Source organism: Hylobates moloch, unplaced genomic scaffold (assembly GCF_009828535.3).
Source record: "Hylobates moloch isolate HMO894 unplaced genomic scaffold, HMol_V3 SCAFFOLD_11, whole genome shotgun sequence".
NCBI lineage: Eukaryota > Metazoa > Chordata > Mammalia > Primates > Hylobatidae > Hylobates > Hylobates moloch.
The window spans coordinates 80,854,378-80,867,632 of record NW_026652286.1 but is presented as its reverse complement, the minus strand read 5'-3'; the positions used below and the strand labels follow the sequence as shown (position 1 = coordinate 80,867,632).

General features: G+C 35.7%; 2 protein-coding genes across 8 annotated transcripts in view; one reads left to right on the top strand and one right to left on the bottom strand.

Moving 5' to 3' along the window:
• Window positions 1-13,255, bottom strand: part of ATM (ATM serine/threonine kinase) — a 140,691-nt gene that overhangs the window by 63,735 nt on the left and 63,701 nt on the right. For all 7 annotated transcript variants that reach the window (XM_058424495.1, XM_058424499.1, XM_058424500.1 and 4 more), the window contains 7 exons: window positions 12,740-12,914; window positions 12,054-12,218; window positions 10,470-10,602; window positions 8,179-8,274; window positions 5,664-5,835; window positions 3,740-3,881; window positions 2,515-2,691 (listed from right to left, as the gene is read on the bottom strand). In XM_058424495.1, coding sequence (XP_058280478.1) covers window positions 2,515-2,691; window positions 3,740-3,881; window positions 5,664-5,835; window positions 8,179-8,274; window positions 10,470-10,602; window positions 12,054-12,218; window positions 12,740-12,914 — 1,060 coding nt within the window. The remainder of the gene's footprint in view (window positions 1-2,514; window positions 2,692-3,739; window positions 3,882-5,663; window positions 5,836-8,178; window positions 8,275-10,469; window positions 10,603-12,053; window positions 12,219-12,739; window positions 12,915-13,255) is intronic.
• Window positions 1-13,255, top strand: part of CUNH11orf65 (chromosome unknown C11orf65 homolog) — a 212,173-nt gene that overhangs the window by 168,474 nt on the left and 30,444 nt on the right. The window lies entirely within an intron of this gene.

Below are 13,255 nucleotides of genomic sequence, written 5' to 3'. Positions count from 1 at the left end.
CCCTCAGAAATGATGCCACATATCTACAACCATCTGATCTTTGACAAACCTGACAAAAACAAGAAATGGGGAAAGGATTCCCTATTTAATAAATGGTGCTGGGAAAACTGGCTAGCCATATGTAGAAAGCTGAAACTGGATCCCTTCCTTACACCTTATACAAAAATTAATTCAAGATGGATTAAAGACTTACATGTTAGACCTAAAACATAAAAACCCTAGAAGAAAACCTAGGCAATACCATTCAGGACATAGGCATGGGCAAGGACTTCATGTCTAAAACACCAAAAGCAATGGCAACAAAAGCCAAAATTGACAAATGGGATCTAATTAAACTAAAGAGCTTCTGCACAGCAAAAGAAACTACCATCAGAGTGAACAGGCAACCTACAGAATGGGAGAAAATTTTTGCAACCTACTCATCTGACAAAGGGCTAATATCCAGAATCTACAATGAACTCAAACAAATTTACAAGAAAAAAACAAACAACCCCATCAAAAAGTGGGCAAAGGACATGAACAGACACTTCTCAAAAGAAGACATTTATGCAGCCAAAAAACACATGAAAAAATGCTCATCATCACTGGCCATCAGAGAAATGCAAATCAAAACCACAATGAGATACCATCTCACACCAGTTAGAATGGCCATCATTAAAATGTCAGGAAACTACAGGTGCTGGAGAGGATGTGGAGAAATAGGAACACTTTTACACTGTTGGTGGGACTGTAAACTAGTTCAACCATTGTGGAAGTCAGTGTGGCGATTCCTCAGGGATCTCAAACTAGAAATACCATTTGACCCAGCCATCCCATTACTGGGTATATACCCAAAGGACTATAAGTCATGCTGCTATAAAGACACATGCACACGTATGTTTATTGCGGCACTATTCACAATAGCAAAGACTTGGAACCAACCCAAATATCCAACAACGATAGACTGGATTAAGAAAATGTGGCACATATACACCATGGAATACTATGCAGCCATAAAAAATGATGAGTTCATGTCCTTTGTAGGGACATGGATGAAACTGGAAAACATCATTCTCAGTAAACTATCGCAAGGACAAAAAACCAAACACCGCATGTTCTCACTCATAGGTGGGAATTGAACAATGAGAACTCATGGACACAGGAAGGGAACATCACACTCCAGGGACTGTTGTGGGGTGAGGAGAGAGGGGAGGGACAGCATCAGGAGATATACCTAATGCTAAATGACGAGTTAATGGGTGCAGCAAACCAACATGGCACATGGATACATATGTAACAAACCTGCACATTGTGCACACGTACCCTAAAACCTAAAGTATAATAATAAAAAAAAAAGTTTATTTTTTAACAAGCCCAACTTCTGGGTATAAAATTTGGGTAATTATTTGTGGTATATTCCAAAGAGCAGAAAAGTGCTCCAATGCATCTAGCACATTAAAACAGTATTCAGCTTTACTTTTGCTATTCACCGCACTCCATATTTAACATATGAATGAATCATTACACTCCATATCTGTCATATTCATCATACTTCACACACATAAGACAGGTTATAGATTACTAATTGCACCCTTCTTCTTTTTCAAACCCAAAGACAAGGCAAAACACCAGTTTTAGAGCTAGAGAATTTAAAGTACCAGAAACGGGGTGTGGACACATGTATATTTGGAACACTTTATTTTCTGGCTCAAAAGTAAAACTTTATAAAAATCTTAGCTTTGTTCACTAATGAGAAATAAGCTGTATGTGTGTTCATGGTACCACTCTGCTGAATTGGTATGAGTGTGGTGTAGTATTGCAGAGAAGGTGATGTTTTATTCACTGTCACTACTTTTTCTGTAGAAAATAAGAACTGCTTCTTACATTGCTTTCAATGTGAGTACAATATGAAAATACATCTCTATCAGTTACCTGTAATCAGCAGATGTTTGACCTCGTCAGATGTTGTATTTTCACATTTCTGTTGAATCACATTTGACAGTGCTATAAATTAACTCTGTAAATCTTAGAGCATCATAGTATGCTGTTTTAGATTACACATTTGATGGAAGAGTATAAACTTTGTTTCATTTGGTATGTACCTTTACTCTTTATTGAGATAAATTGTACTGTATCCTCAAAAATAAAAAAGCTATGCTGATTGCTGCCCCACTCCTTTTTCTTATTCAAGAAAGCATATCAGGGAAAATAAAGGTGCTCTTATCAGAAGACGTAAACAAAGTTAGAACAGGCTCTTGGTTAACGCAAATAATTTATAATCAGCTGTATTTTAACTATCATTAGTATTAGTAACAAATTATTCAAGGCACCCCTTAGAACTCCTCTAGTATGTTGCTATCCCGAAGCTGAAACCTAATGCGTAAAGTTATGACTAAATACGGACGCTCACTTTAATAAATTTACAACCGTTTGAGTGGGGGTGATATTATGTGACGATGATGTGCAGTATCACAGCACTCTTTAGATAAACAGATCATAAACAAGGAATTACATCAGACTAATTAATATTCTTACTTCACACATTGGCTTTAATAATTGAAGAATTTCACATTTGGTGCCCCCACTGTCCAAAAAAGCACAAGTCAGTGTCTTTATCCAAATGTCATGATTTTCACTTAGAGGAATCCACAGATTTATATCATCCAGGCCTTCAAAAGGGTTTTCTTTGTCAAATCTGGGTACTTCTAAAAACTAGAAAGAAAGGGATTAGAAAATGTAAATAAGAGAAGTGGAAATCATTGTACCTTTCCTACACAAAATGAGTATAACAAATCTGTTTCTGAATAAAGCTAAATCTGGAGGCAATGTTTACCTTTTAAAATTAAAACATTTATGTTTATACAAGAGGCAGAGTGGTATGGCAAAAACTGCTGCTTTAGGCAGCAGAAAAATTAGGTTCTACTCTCAGCTCTGTCACTCATTAGTAGCATATTACACACATCACAAACTCTGACTCATCTGTCTCTTGAACAAAACTAGACCACATCTACCACAGAAACTTGACTTCAAAATGAAATGAGATTTTAAAATGTTAAAATTATAATGCCTTCCAGGTTATATTATTAGTTTCATTAACAGTTTATATTACTAGTAATTTTACTAACACCAAAATTATATTTATGATGCACTGAAAGTACTGCTTCAATGTTGGGTTTCTGCCCTGAAATTAAATTGGTGAAAACTAAACTGTGTATTTCTCAGTCACTTTATGAAAAGAAGACAGTAAAGAGGAATGCTTAGACTAAGGAAGGAACAACTGTTCTTAAACATGCTTCACAGAATACTTACAGTGGAACCTTATTATGATATCAACATGGAAAAAGGGAGAAATCTATGGGTCATCCTATATTTCATCAGGGGATTGTGATACGTTAACTTGCCATGGAAATAAACACTTGTGGATCACAATAACTATAAACCATACCCAGAGCTAACAGCTTTCATGGGAGCAAAGTAGGGTTTTCTATTTCTAAAAAAAAAGGTCTGTCTTTAAGAATTTCCCCTCCCCCCAAAATCAACTACTATTTCCTCAGCTTACCTATCTCAGCTTTTCCACACTGCCATAATAAATTAAAAATAACACATTCCCTGGATTTATGAAATATGGCTTAAATTACTTACAGGAAAGGTTAATTGTTAGTACAATACTATTTCAAGCAATTTAACAGTCATGACCCACAGCAAATAGAACTGTTTTAGATATGTTGGGTATTCAATAAACATTTATTACTTAAGAGACCTTTTTTCTCGATGTTCTAAAAGGCTGTAGATAGGCCAGCATTGGATCTGTTGTCATCTTATAAATCTCCCAGAAACTATGTCCAGTCTTTGTGGCTAAAATGTTTTTCAAACAGGTAACAGCTGCTGATCGAACTTTGACACTGAAAAAACAAACAATTCAAATGCCTATCAAGTACACCAGTTATTAATCTTGATGACTGTTAACCTCCACTGAAAAAATTTCAAAACTAAAATGTAAAATTTGTATTAGGAAACTTTACATTTACAAAATTCTCCAATATCAAACAAAATTATCAAAGGACTTTCACTAGTCATTCAGTAAACTTGAATTACTACTAATCACTGCAACAGCAATTCCCTTCATTCAATACAGTTTAATTGTGACTACTATAAATTAAAAAGACTCACAAAAAGAAATACTTGAAAATAATATGTTCTAATACATATAAGTAATAAAAAATTCTGGGAATCCTTTTGTCCACATACATCTTCATATGCTAAAGTCCCTTGAAGATCTAAAGTTTTTCCTTGTTAAAGAAAAATACAAAAAAATTGTACCTGCTTCCTAGTATTCTTAAGTCACACTAATATTTCTGTGCATCTGTTTCAGAAAAACCAATTTCGAATTACTATGAAACGAATGAAACACTTAATGCTCGCAAATTTTCTGTGGCACTCTCTTCAAAAACTGTGCTTGATATACCCTGATATACATTTAAAAAATGAGATGAACTGGCTGAGTGTGGTGTGGCTCAAGCACATAAACCTTGCATATTAGGAGGCTGAGGCAGGAGGATTGCTTGAGCCCAAGAATTTGGAGTTACAGTAAGCTATGATCTATGATGTATGATCATGCCACTGCACTCCAGCCTGGGTGATAGAGCGAGACCCTGTCTCAAAAAAAAAAGAAAAGAAAAAAGAAAAAAAGAGAGAGATGAATTAATACATGTTAATACAAGGATAGATGGATGGCTAGAAGTGATTAAGCAAGGACAGCATAAAATATAGAAACTATATGATAAGCATATGGGTGTTTACTATAAAATTATTTCCATTTTGCTGTATGTTTAAAACTTTTTATAATAAAATGTTTGGAAAGAAACCACACAAATTTGTTTAATGAAACAAAAACAACAACAAAAGAAAGAAATATACAGGTACGTTAAATCAATAATGGAAACATGGCACACATTATTGCCAATCATTTATTCCTCAAGAGAAGGAGGAAGGGAAGTATAGAAAAAAATCAAAACACGTATTTATCTTAGAAAGGTGCCTGGTTGTGAGGAAAACCTTTTGAGCCTACCATCAAATATAGTGGTGATGGAGAACCCAAAGACACCAATCAATCAATCAACAAATAAATAAGAGAGAGAAAGAGCATGCACGCAAAAGTAATCTCAACCAACCAGTTGAAATTTTGATATGTGGTGCAATTCTGTTTTGCATAGAGAATAAATAAGCAATAGAAGACCCTGTCTGATTAGCTTAAGACTTCTAGGATTATAAAACAACCTCTCTGCTTTGTGGCTTATTTTAAAAGGATCAAAATAAGGCCTCACTTAGAGGACAGTGGCACCTCTGATATTGACAAGAGCCTAAAACATCTCCCTTTATATTCCCCTATCTTAATTTTCTGTGTAGAACCATCTGGTATTTTTCTTATTTATTGTTTATTTGTCTAGTCCCACTAAAATTTTAACAGGGACCTCCTTGTCTGGAATGTTCACCATTATATCAAGTGTCTGGCACATAGTAGGGTAAATAATTATGTGAATTAATAAAAATACAAGAATTTTCATAAAGACACTGAGATTTAAAAAAGGACAAAGCTTTAGTTACTGAGAATATCAATTTGTGTGAAGTATCATTCTCCATGAATGTCAAGTGAGATTACATATAAGGTATGAATAAATACTCACCAATCTTCTACCAGTGTGTTATTCAGGTAGGTCAGCATTATGAAGGTCCACTGAAGTTCTTTATCTTCAAATAACTTAAGGGCCTTGGTATAAGATGCATCTTTACTATGTTGTATAGCTATGGTAGAGAAATCTATAGGACCCACTTCTCCCAAGCAGCTTCCAACAGCCTCTACATACAGAAATTCTATTTCAGTAGAGTCATAGGTAAGCGATCATACATAAAACTGAAATTTTCTAATTTCAAAACTATAATGCTGTTTTGCTGTACTTCAAGAATTAACCTTAAGGCCGAGTGCGGTGGCTCACGACTGTAATCCCAGCACTTTGGGAGACAGAGGCGGGTGGATCACCTGAGGTCAGGAGTTCGAGACCAGCCTGGCCAACATGGTAAAGCCCCATCTTCACTAAATATACAAAATTAGCCAGGCATGGTGGCGCAGGCCCATAATCCCAGCTACTCAGGAGGCTGAGGCAGGAGAATCACTTGAACCCAGGAGGCGGAGGCTGCAGTGAGCCGAGATCGCACCACTGCACTCTAGCCTGGGTGACAAAAGAAAAAAAAAAAGAGAGAGAGAGAATCAACCTTAAAACTGTTAAAACTTTTGTTAAGATACTACACAAATTCCATAATCTTAAACACACAGTTCAATGAAAATTTATACATACAAATACACATTTTTTCTGCCTGTGTTCTCCCTAACCAGATGAAGATAGGACATTTTCAGCAACCCAGTGGGCTCTTCGTGCTCTTTCCATCATGATGGTATTTACTAAAATATGTTCACAAATTTTTTGACAGCCTTTCTTTCAAAGGGTAGAGCCTAACTTCCCTCCCGTTGAGTGTGGGCTGTACTTAGTGACTCACGTCTAACAAACAGAATGCATGTAAGTTTTTCACCTCTTTGATTAAATTTATTCCTGGGTATGTATTTCTTTTAGATGCTATCATAAATGGAATTGCTTTTCTAATTCTTTTTGGAATGTGCACTGCTAGTATATACAAACACCACTAATTATGTGTTGATCTTGTACCCTGCAACTTTGCTAAATTCATTTATTAGCGCTACAGTAGCTTTCTTGTGGATTCTCTGGGATTTTCTATACATAAGATCATGTCATCTGTAAATACAGATAGTTTCACTTCCTTTCTAATTGGCATGCTTTTAATTTCTTTTTCTTGTTTAATTGCTCTGGCTAGAACTTCCAGTACAATGTCGAACAGCAGTAGTGAAAGTGGACAGCCTTGTCTCATTCCTGATCTTAGGGGGAAAGCTGTGAGAACAAACCACATTAATTTTATGCTACACAGGAAAGCCACTTAGGGCTTCTGTTGTAAATCAGGTCTGTCCCTAAAAGCAGTGCCACTATGGACACTGGTTAAAGAAAACTTCTACAGTTCTGGTAAGATTCTGTTTCTTAGTCTGGGTGCTACATGTACAAGTGTACTCTGCGAACATTCTTCAAGCTAGATATTTTTGATCTGTATACTTTTCTGTATGTAGGATATATCTCAATTTTTTAAAATCTACAAAAAAGGAAGTCCTCTAGATATTAGGCTCCTACTGAGAAGTTAAGGCTGTTGAAGAAAGATAGTAGAATCTATGAAACACTACTTATTCCTGTTTTTCTAATTTGAAACAAAACCATCACAAGAGCTTCAAGCTGACTTTAACCAGGTGATTTCTCCATCCCGTGTTCACTAAATCTAAACACCTAAACTAGACATGATGTTGGCTTCTTATCTTATGTTAGGTTTCCCCTCAAATGGCTGTAGGAAGGGACTTGAGTGGTTTTTAATTATTTAAGTTTAATCTAGCCCTCCAAGTCTTCATTCTTATGTCTGTTACATAACAAAAGACACTGAGTACCTGTCAGTTATAATATTTATAAAATATATCGGCAGTCAATTTATGTGCAACTTAACTCTAAAAACAGGTATTTCTGACTTTCCTAAATATTTACAAGGCATTTTCAAATTAAGTTATACACATATGTAAATCTCTAACTTCATTTTATATGAATATTTAAGGAAGAAAAGTACAAAAGGGGGCTTTTTAGGGACATTTTAATTAAACAGGCATGTAACTTAGCTAGCATCTGATATTTCCCCAATATCCCAAATGACAAACCCTCACTTATTTTGAAGATATAATAAAGATGACCACTCATATAATAAAGATGACCACCACATAACTCACATTCATTCAGCCAATACAATCATGCTTTGCTTAATGACACAGATATCTTGTGAGAAATGTGTCATTGGGCACTTCTGTCATTGCGTGATCATCACAGAATATACTTACACAAACCTAGATGGTATAGCCTATACACCTAGGCTACAAACCTGTATAGCATGTTACTATACTGAATACTATAGGCAATTATAACACAATATTAAGTATCTGTACATCTAAACAGAAAACATACAGTAAAAATACAGTATTATGATCTGTCCTACATGTGATCCACAGTTGACTGAAATGTCATGCAGTGCATGACTATAGTTTACCTAAAACTTCTTTTTCGCCAGTGTGGTTTATTGCCATCTTGGATAACTGCAACAAATTGACAACTAGCTTCACCATAATCCCATCTTGTGGATTATCTAGAAATAATTTTTTTAAAAATTAGTTTAAACTAGTATGAAGACAACACTTTTGTTTATAATTACATATATATTAAATTATCCGACTAGAAAATTTCTATAAAGTTTAAAAAAGGTTTTAAGTGATGAGTAGCTCAAAAAATATGTAGGGAATGAATCTGCACTTCCTTAATACAACAGATTCTTTTGAAAGTGATTAGCAATATCTGACAACAGAGAAAATAAAATGTCTTAAACAAACTGTGCAGATAAGTCAACACCTTAGCAAAATCACATAGAATCATTCAACACTAAAGCTAGAAGGGACTTTGGGAGCCTGCTTGGCTTTTTAACATCTAACATTTAGAGTTTAGACCAGCACTGTCCCACAGAACTTTCTGCAATGATGGAAATGTCTATAATCTACACTGTCCAATGATCACTACTGACCAAATGTACTACTGAGAACTTGATATGTGTTCAGTACCAATGAAAAAACTGAACTTCAAATTTCATTTAATTTTACTTCACTTAAATAGCCAAATGGCTAGTGGCTGTAATGCACAAGGCAGATCTCTAGCCCATAAAATACTCAAGAACACAATAACAAGAAATAATGGTGTTTCTATTTACATACATTTTATATATCTCAAATGTATTAGAAACTCTATACTCAGATAGTCAAAACTAAAATTCATTTTAAAAAGTACTGAGGGTAAAAACAACACAAGAGAAATATGAAATTAGGCCAGGCGTAGTGGCTCACGCCTGTAATCTCAGCACTTTGGGAGGCCGAGGCAGGTGGATCACTTGAGGTCAGGAGTTCGAGACCAGCCTGGACAACATGGTGAAACCCCATCTCTACTAAAGATACAAAAATTAGCTGGGCATGGTGGCACACACCTGTAATCCCTGGTACTTGGGAGGCTGGAGCAGGAGAATCACTTGAACCCAGGGGGTGGAGGTTGCAGTGAGCTGAGATCGCACCACTGCACTCCAACCTGGGCGACAGAGTGAGACTCCGTCTCAAAAAAAAAAAAGAAATATGAAATTAATTGGTATAGGAAGATGAAAATCAAAACACAAAGTAGAAAGTTTCCCAAATACTGTAATAGCGTACATTTCAAATCAAATTAACAAGCAAGCTAGAAAAACTTACAAATACATACTTACATATATATACACACACATAACACACATGACTAAAGTATTAAAATGAGACATATTTCTTTCATTCAGGTAAACTGGACTAGAAGACAAGACTAACTTGTATATCTGGCTCTAAGGAATTAAAATTTTCTTTTACATGGTTAGAAGGTGTTAAAAATGTTTAAGCATGGGCCAGGCGCAGTGGCTCATGCCTATAATCCTAGCACTTTGGGAGGCTGAGGCAAGCAGATCGCCTGAGCTCAGGAGTTTGAGACCAGCCTGACCAACATGGTGAAACCCCGTCTCTACTAAAAAATATACAAAACATTAGCCAAGTATGGTGGCAGGTGCCTGTAATCCCAGCTACTAGGAAGGCTGAGGCACGAGAATCTGAGCTTGGGAGGTGGAGGTTGCAGTGAGCCAAGATAGCGCCACTGCACTCCAGCCTGGGCAACAAGAGCAAAACTCCGTCTTAAAAAAAAAAAAAAAAAAAGAAATGAAAAATGTTTAAGCATGGCTAGACGCCGTGGCTCACACCTCTAATCCCAATGCTTTGTGAGGCTAAGGCAGGAGGATAGCTTGAGGCCAGGAATTCGAGACCAACCTAGGCAACACAGTGGGACCCCTGTCCCTACAAAAAATAAAAAAAAAAATAAAGTAGCTAGGTGTAGTGGTGTGTGCCTGTAGTCCCAGCTATTCAGAAGGCTGAGACAGAAGAATTCCTTGTACCCAGGAATTCAAGGTCACAGTAAGTTATGATGGTGCCACTATACTCCAGCCTGGGTGACAGAGTGAGACTCTTAAAAAAAAAAAATTTAGGCAGTAGAAAAACATGATCATATTTGGGTTTAGAGAAATCATTCTGGCAGAGGATGAATAAAATAGGAAGAGTTCAGGGTGAGAAGACCAGTCAGGACCAGTTTTACAGTTAGATGAGAAATGAGGGTCTGAACTAAATGATGACAGTCTGAACTAAGTCTGTGACAATGAAACCAAGAGCAAGACTTTACAAAATATTCTTTCAAAAAGAAACAGGTAGAAATAACCCATGTCATTAAAATTAGCACCCTGAGATGCTCTCATAATGTCCATCATCTGATCTTTATGTAGCTCCAGTTGTCTTCGAAGATCCTTTAGTCCCTCAAGTCTTGTCAATGGAAGTGCGTCATAAACACTTACTGAGAGAAAATGGTTAATTTCCTAAAAGAGAAAATTAATTAAAATGTAACTTGCTTTTAACATGTATTGGTTAAGCCTGTGAAATAAAACTTAATAAAAGAAAAAAATTAGTTAAGTGCCATTTATAGACACTGACTCACATCTCTATTACTACCAAACAAGGAAGAAATAAATGATTTCTTCCACTGCAAACCCTACAATGTTTTAATTCTCTTTTTTAGACAGAGTCTCGCTCTGTCACCAAGGCTAGAGTGCAGTGGTGCTATCAAGGCTCACTGCTACCTCTGCCTCCCAGGTTCAAGTGATTCTAATGTCTCAGCCTCCAGAATAGCTGGTATTTACATGAATGTGCCACCACGCCCAGCTAATTTTGTATTTTTAGTAGAGATGGGGTTTTGCCATGTTGGCCAGGCTGGTCTCGAACTCCTGACCTCAGTGATCTGCCCACCTCAGCCTTCCAAAGCGCTGGGATTACAGGCGTGAGCCACTGCACCTGGCCTAATCCTTTAAATTCTAATAGACTCTCTCATGGTAACACAGATTTCAAGATTGTTATAGCATACTCGACTGGAGGGAAATGCTTAAATTTCTCTTTAGTAGTATAACTCTACATCTAAACATATTGAAATATGTTTTTATATTTACATAGAGTCAAATACAGACTATCATTTAAAAATTATAATTAAGATATGTATGGAAGAATATACCTAAACATAATTTTGAGGTTTATAAAGATTAAAACTTGAAATATGCTTTCAAAAGTTAAACGTTATCTCTAACACAAACACTAAATTGACATTGAAAAGATCCAATGGTAGTTCTGAGCTATCAGTGGACCTTAGGATCTTATGTGTTAAAATCAAAATTATTTTATGTCACATTCCTTGAAAACTTAAATTTCGATCTTTACCAGGAAGTTTTGATATTTATACTTTGGCTTCAATGCAAAGAGATACATTAAGATTCATTTTTTTATTTCTTAAGTAGGTAGATCTCATGTTACACACGTGTGTGTGTGTGTGTGTGTATATATATATATTTTTTTTTTTTTTTTTTTTTTTTTTTTGAGACAGGGTCTCACTCTGTCACCCAGGCTGGAGTGCAGTGGAGCAATCTTGGCTTATCGCAGCCTTGACCTCCAGGGCTCAGGTGATCCTTCCATCTCAGCTACCTGAGTAGCTGATTCTACAAGCACATATCACCATGCCCGACTAATTTTTTGTAGAGATGGGGTTTCACCATGTTGCCCAGGCTGGTCTTGAACTCCTGGGCTCAGGCAATCCTCCTGCCTCAGCCTCCCAAAGTGCTGAGATTATAGGCATAAGCCAATGTGCCAGGCCTACATATGTATTTTTAATAACAATTTAAAAAAAAAGATTCCATTTTTTACTGCTAGAGCATTACAGATTTTTGAAAAGTCCTACTATCTATGTTCTCTAATAAAAAATAGTAGACGATGAAATTTTTATTACCTCCAAGAGTGAAAAGGGTCCTCTACTGTATTTGATTTTTTGCTGAGTAATACGCAAATCCTTAAAAACAACATGGTCAGGAAAAGGATCTAAAAGCTTAATCGTGAGATAGAGGTTTTCATTATCCTTGTTATCTATCACTAAGTATTTCAACAAGTCCAATACCTAAATATAATTTAAAAAGAAAAAATTATGAGAGAAATAATTTTAAAGTAAGCCAACAAAACTTACTGTAATAAATGGTAAAATCTATTAACCTAGATCAGATTAAATGTTCTAATTACGTCTAAGATACCCAGCTTTTAGTTTTTGTGTTTTCAAATAATTCAATAACTATGTAAGGTACTACTACAAGATGGGTACTGAGGTTAAAAAAAAATGCCAATATTAATGAAACAGTTTATATAAGAAGTAACTCAACCACCACCATAATGTTGCAAACTGCCATCCCTAGTTTTGACTACTTCTCTACTTCAGCATAGTAGATAAAACTATCAAAAGTACCAAGTGCTCTGTAATTGATTACAAAGGTTAATTCATTAAGAATATTTTTCCAATCATTTTACAAAAAATATTCTCAATAAAATCACCAATTATACCAAGTAAACATAAAACACTCAAATCCTTCTAACAATACTTTATAAATATATTTTAAATACCATTTTGAAGATGATTCAGAAAATTACCTGTTTCTGAACCTCCACCTGCTCATCCACAAGGGGTATAAGTGTACCAACAATAACATGAAGATGGTTTTCTAGAGCATCCTTACAGTAAGTCACGGCTGTCTGGCAAACCTGACTTAATAAGTCACAACAAAGGGAGAAGCTACGTAATGACACATCCATGATACAAGAAGGCCTAATATAGGGAGGAAAAAAAAAAAGACAACCAGTTAAGTTCTGGAAAATTACTCTGAAATAAATTCATTCAGAAGTCCTTTTGTTCAGCATCTCTAATTCTTATATGCCTTGACATAAATATTTTAATGGCTCATAAGCCAAAAAGAGAAGTGACATCAGCAAAATGCAGAATAGGCAGCTCTAAGCTTCCATCCTTTAACAGAAACACTGAAAAACAGGCAATATTGTCAGAACTAATTTTGTTAGAATTCTGTAAAAGAGTCAAAGGTTTACAGTAATCAGGAAAATATTGAATCGAGAAAAACGCAACTGAAAAACAGTAGGAAAGCTTCGTGGTGA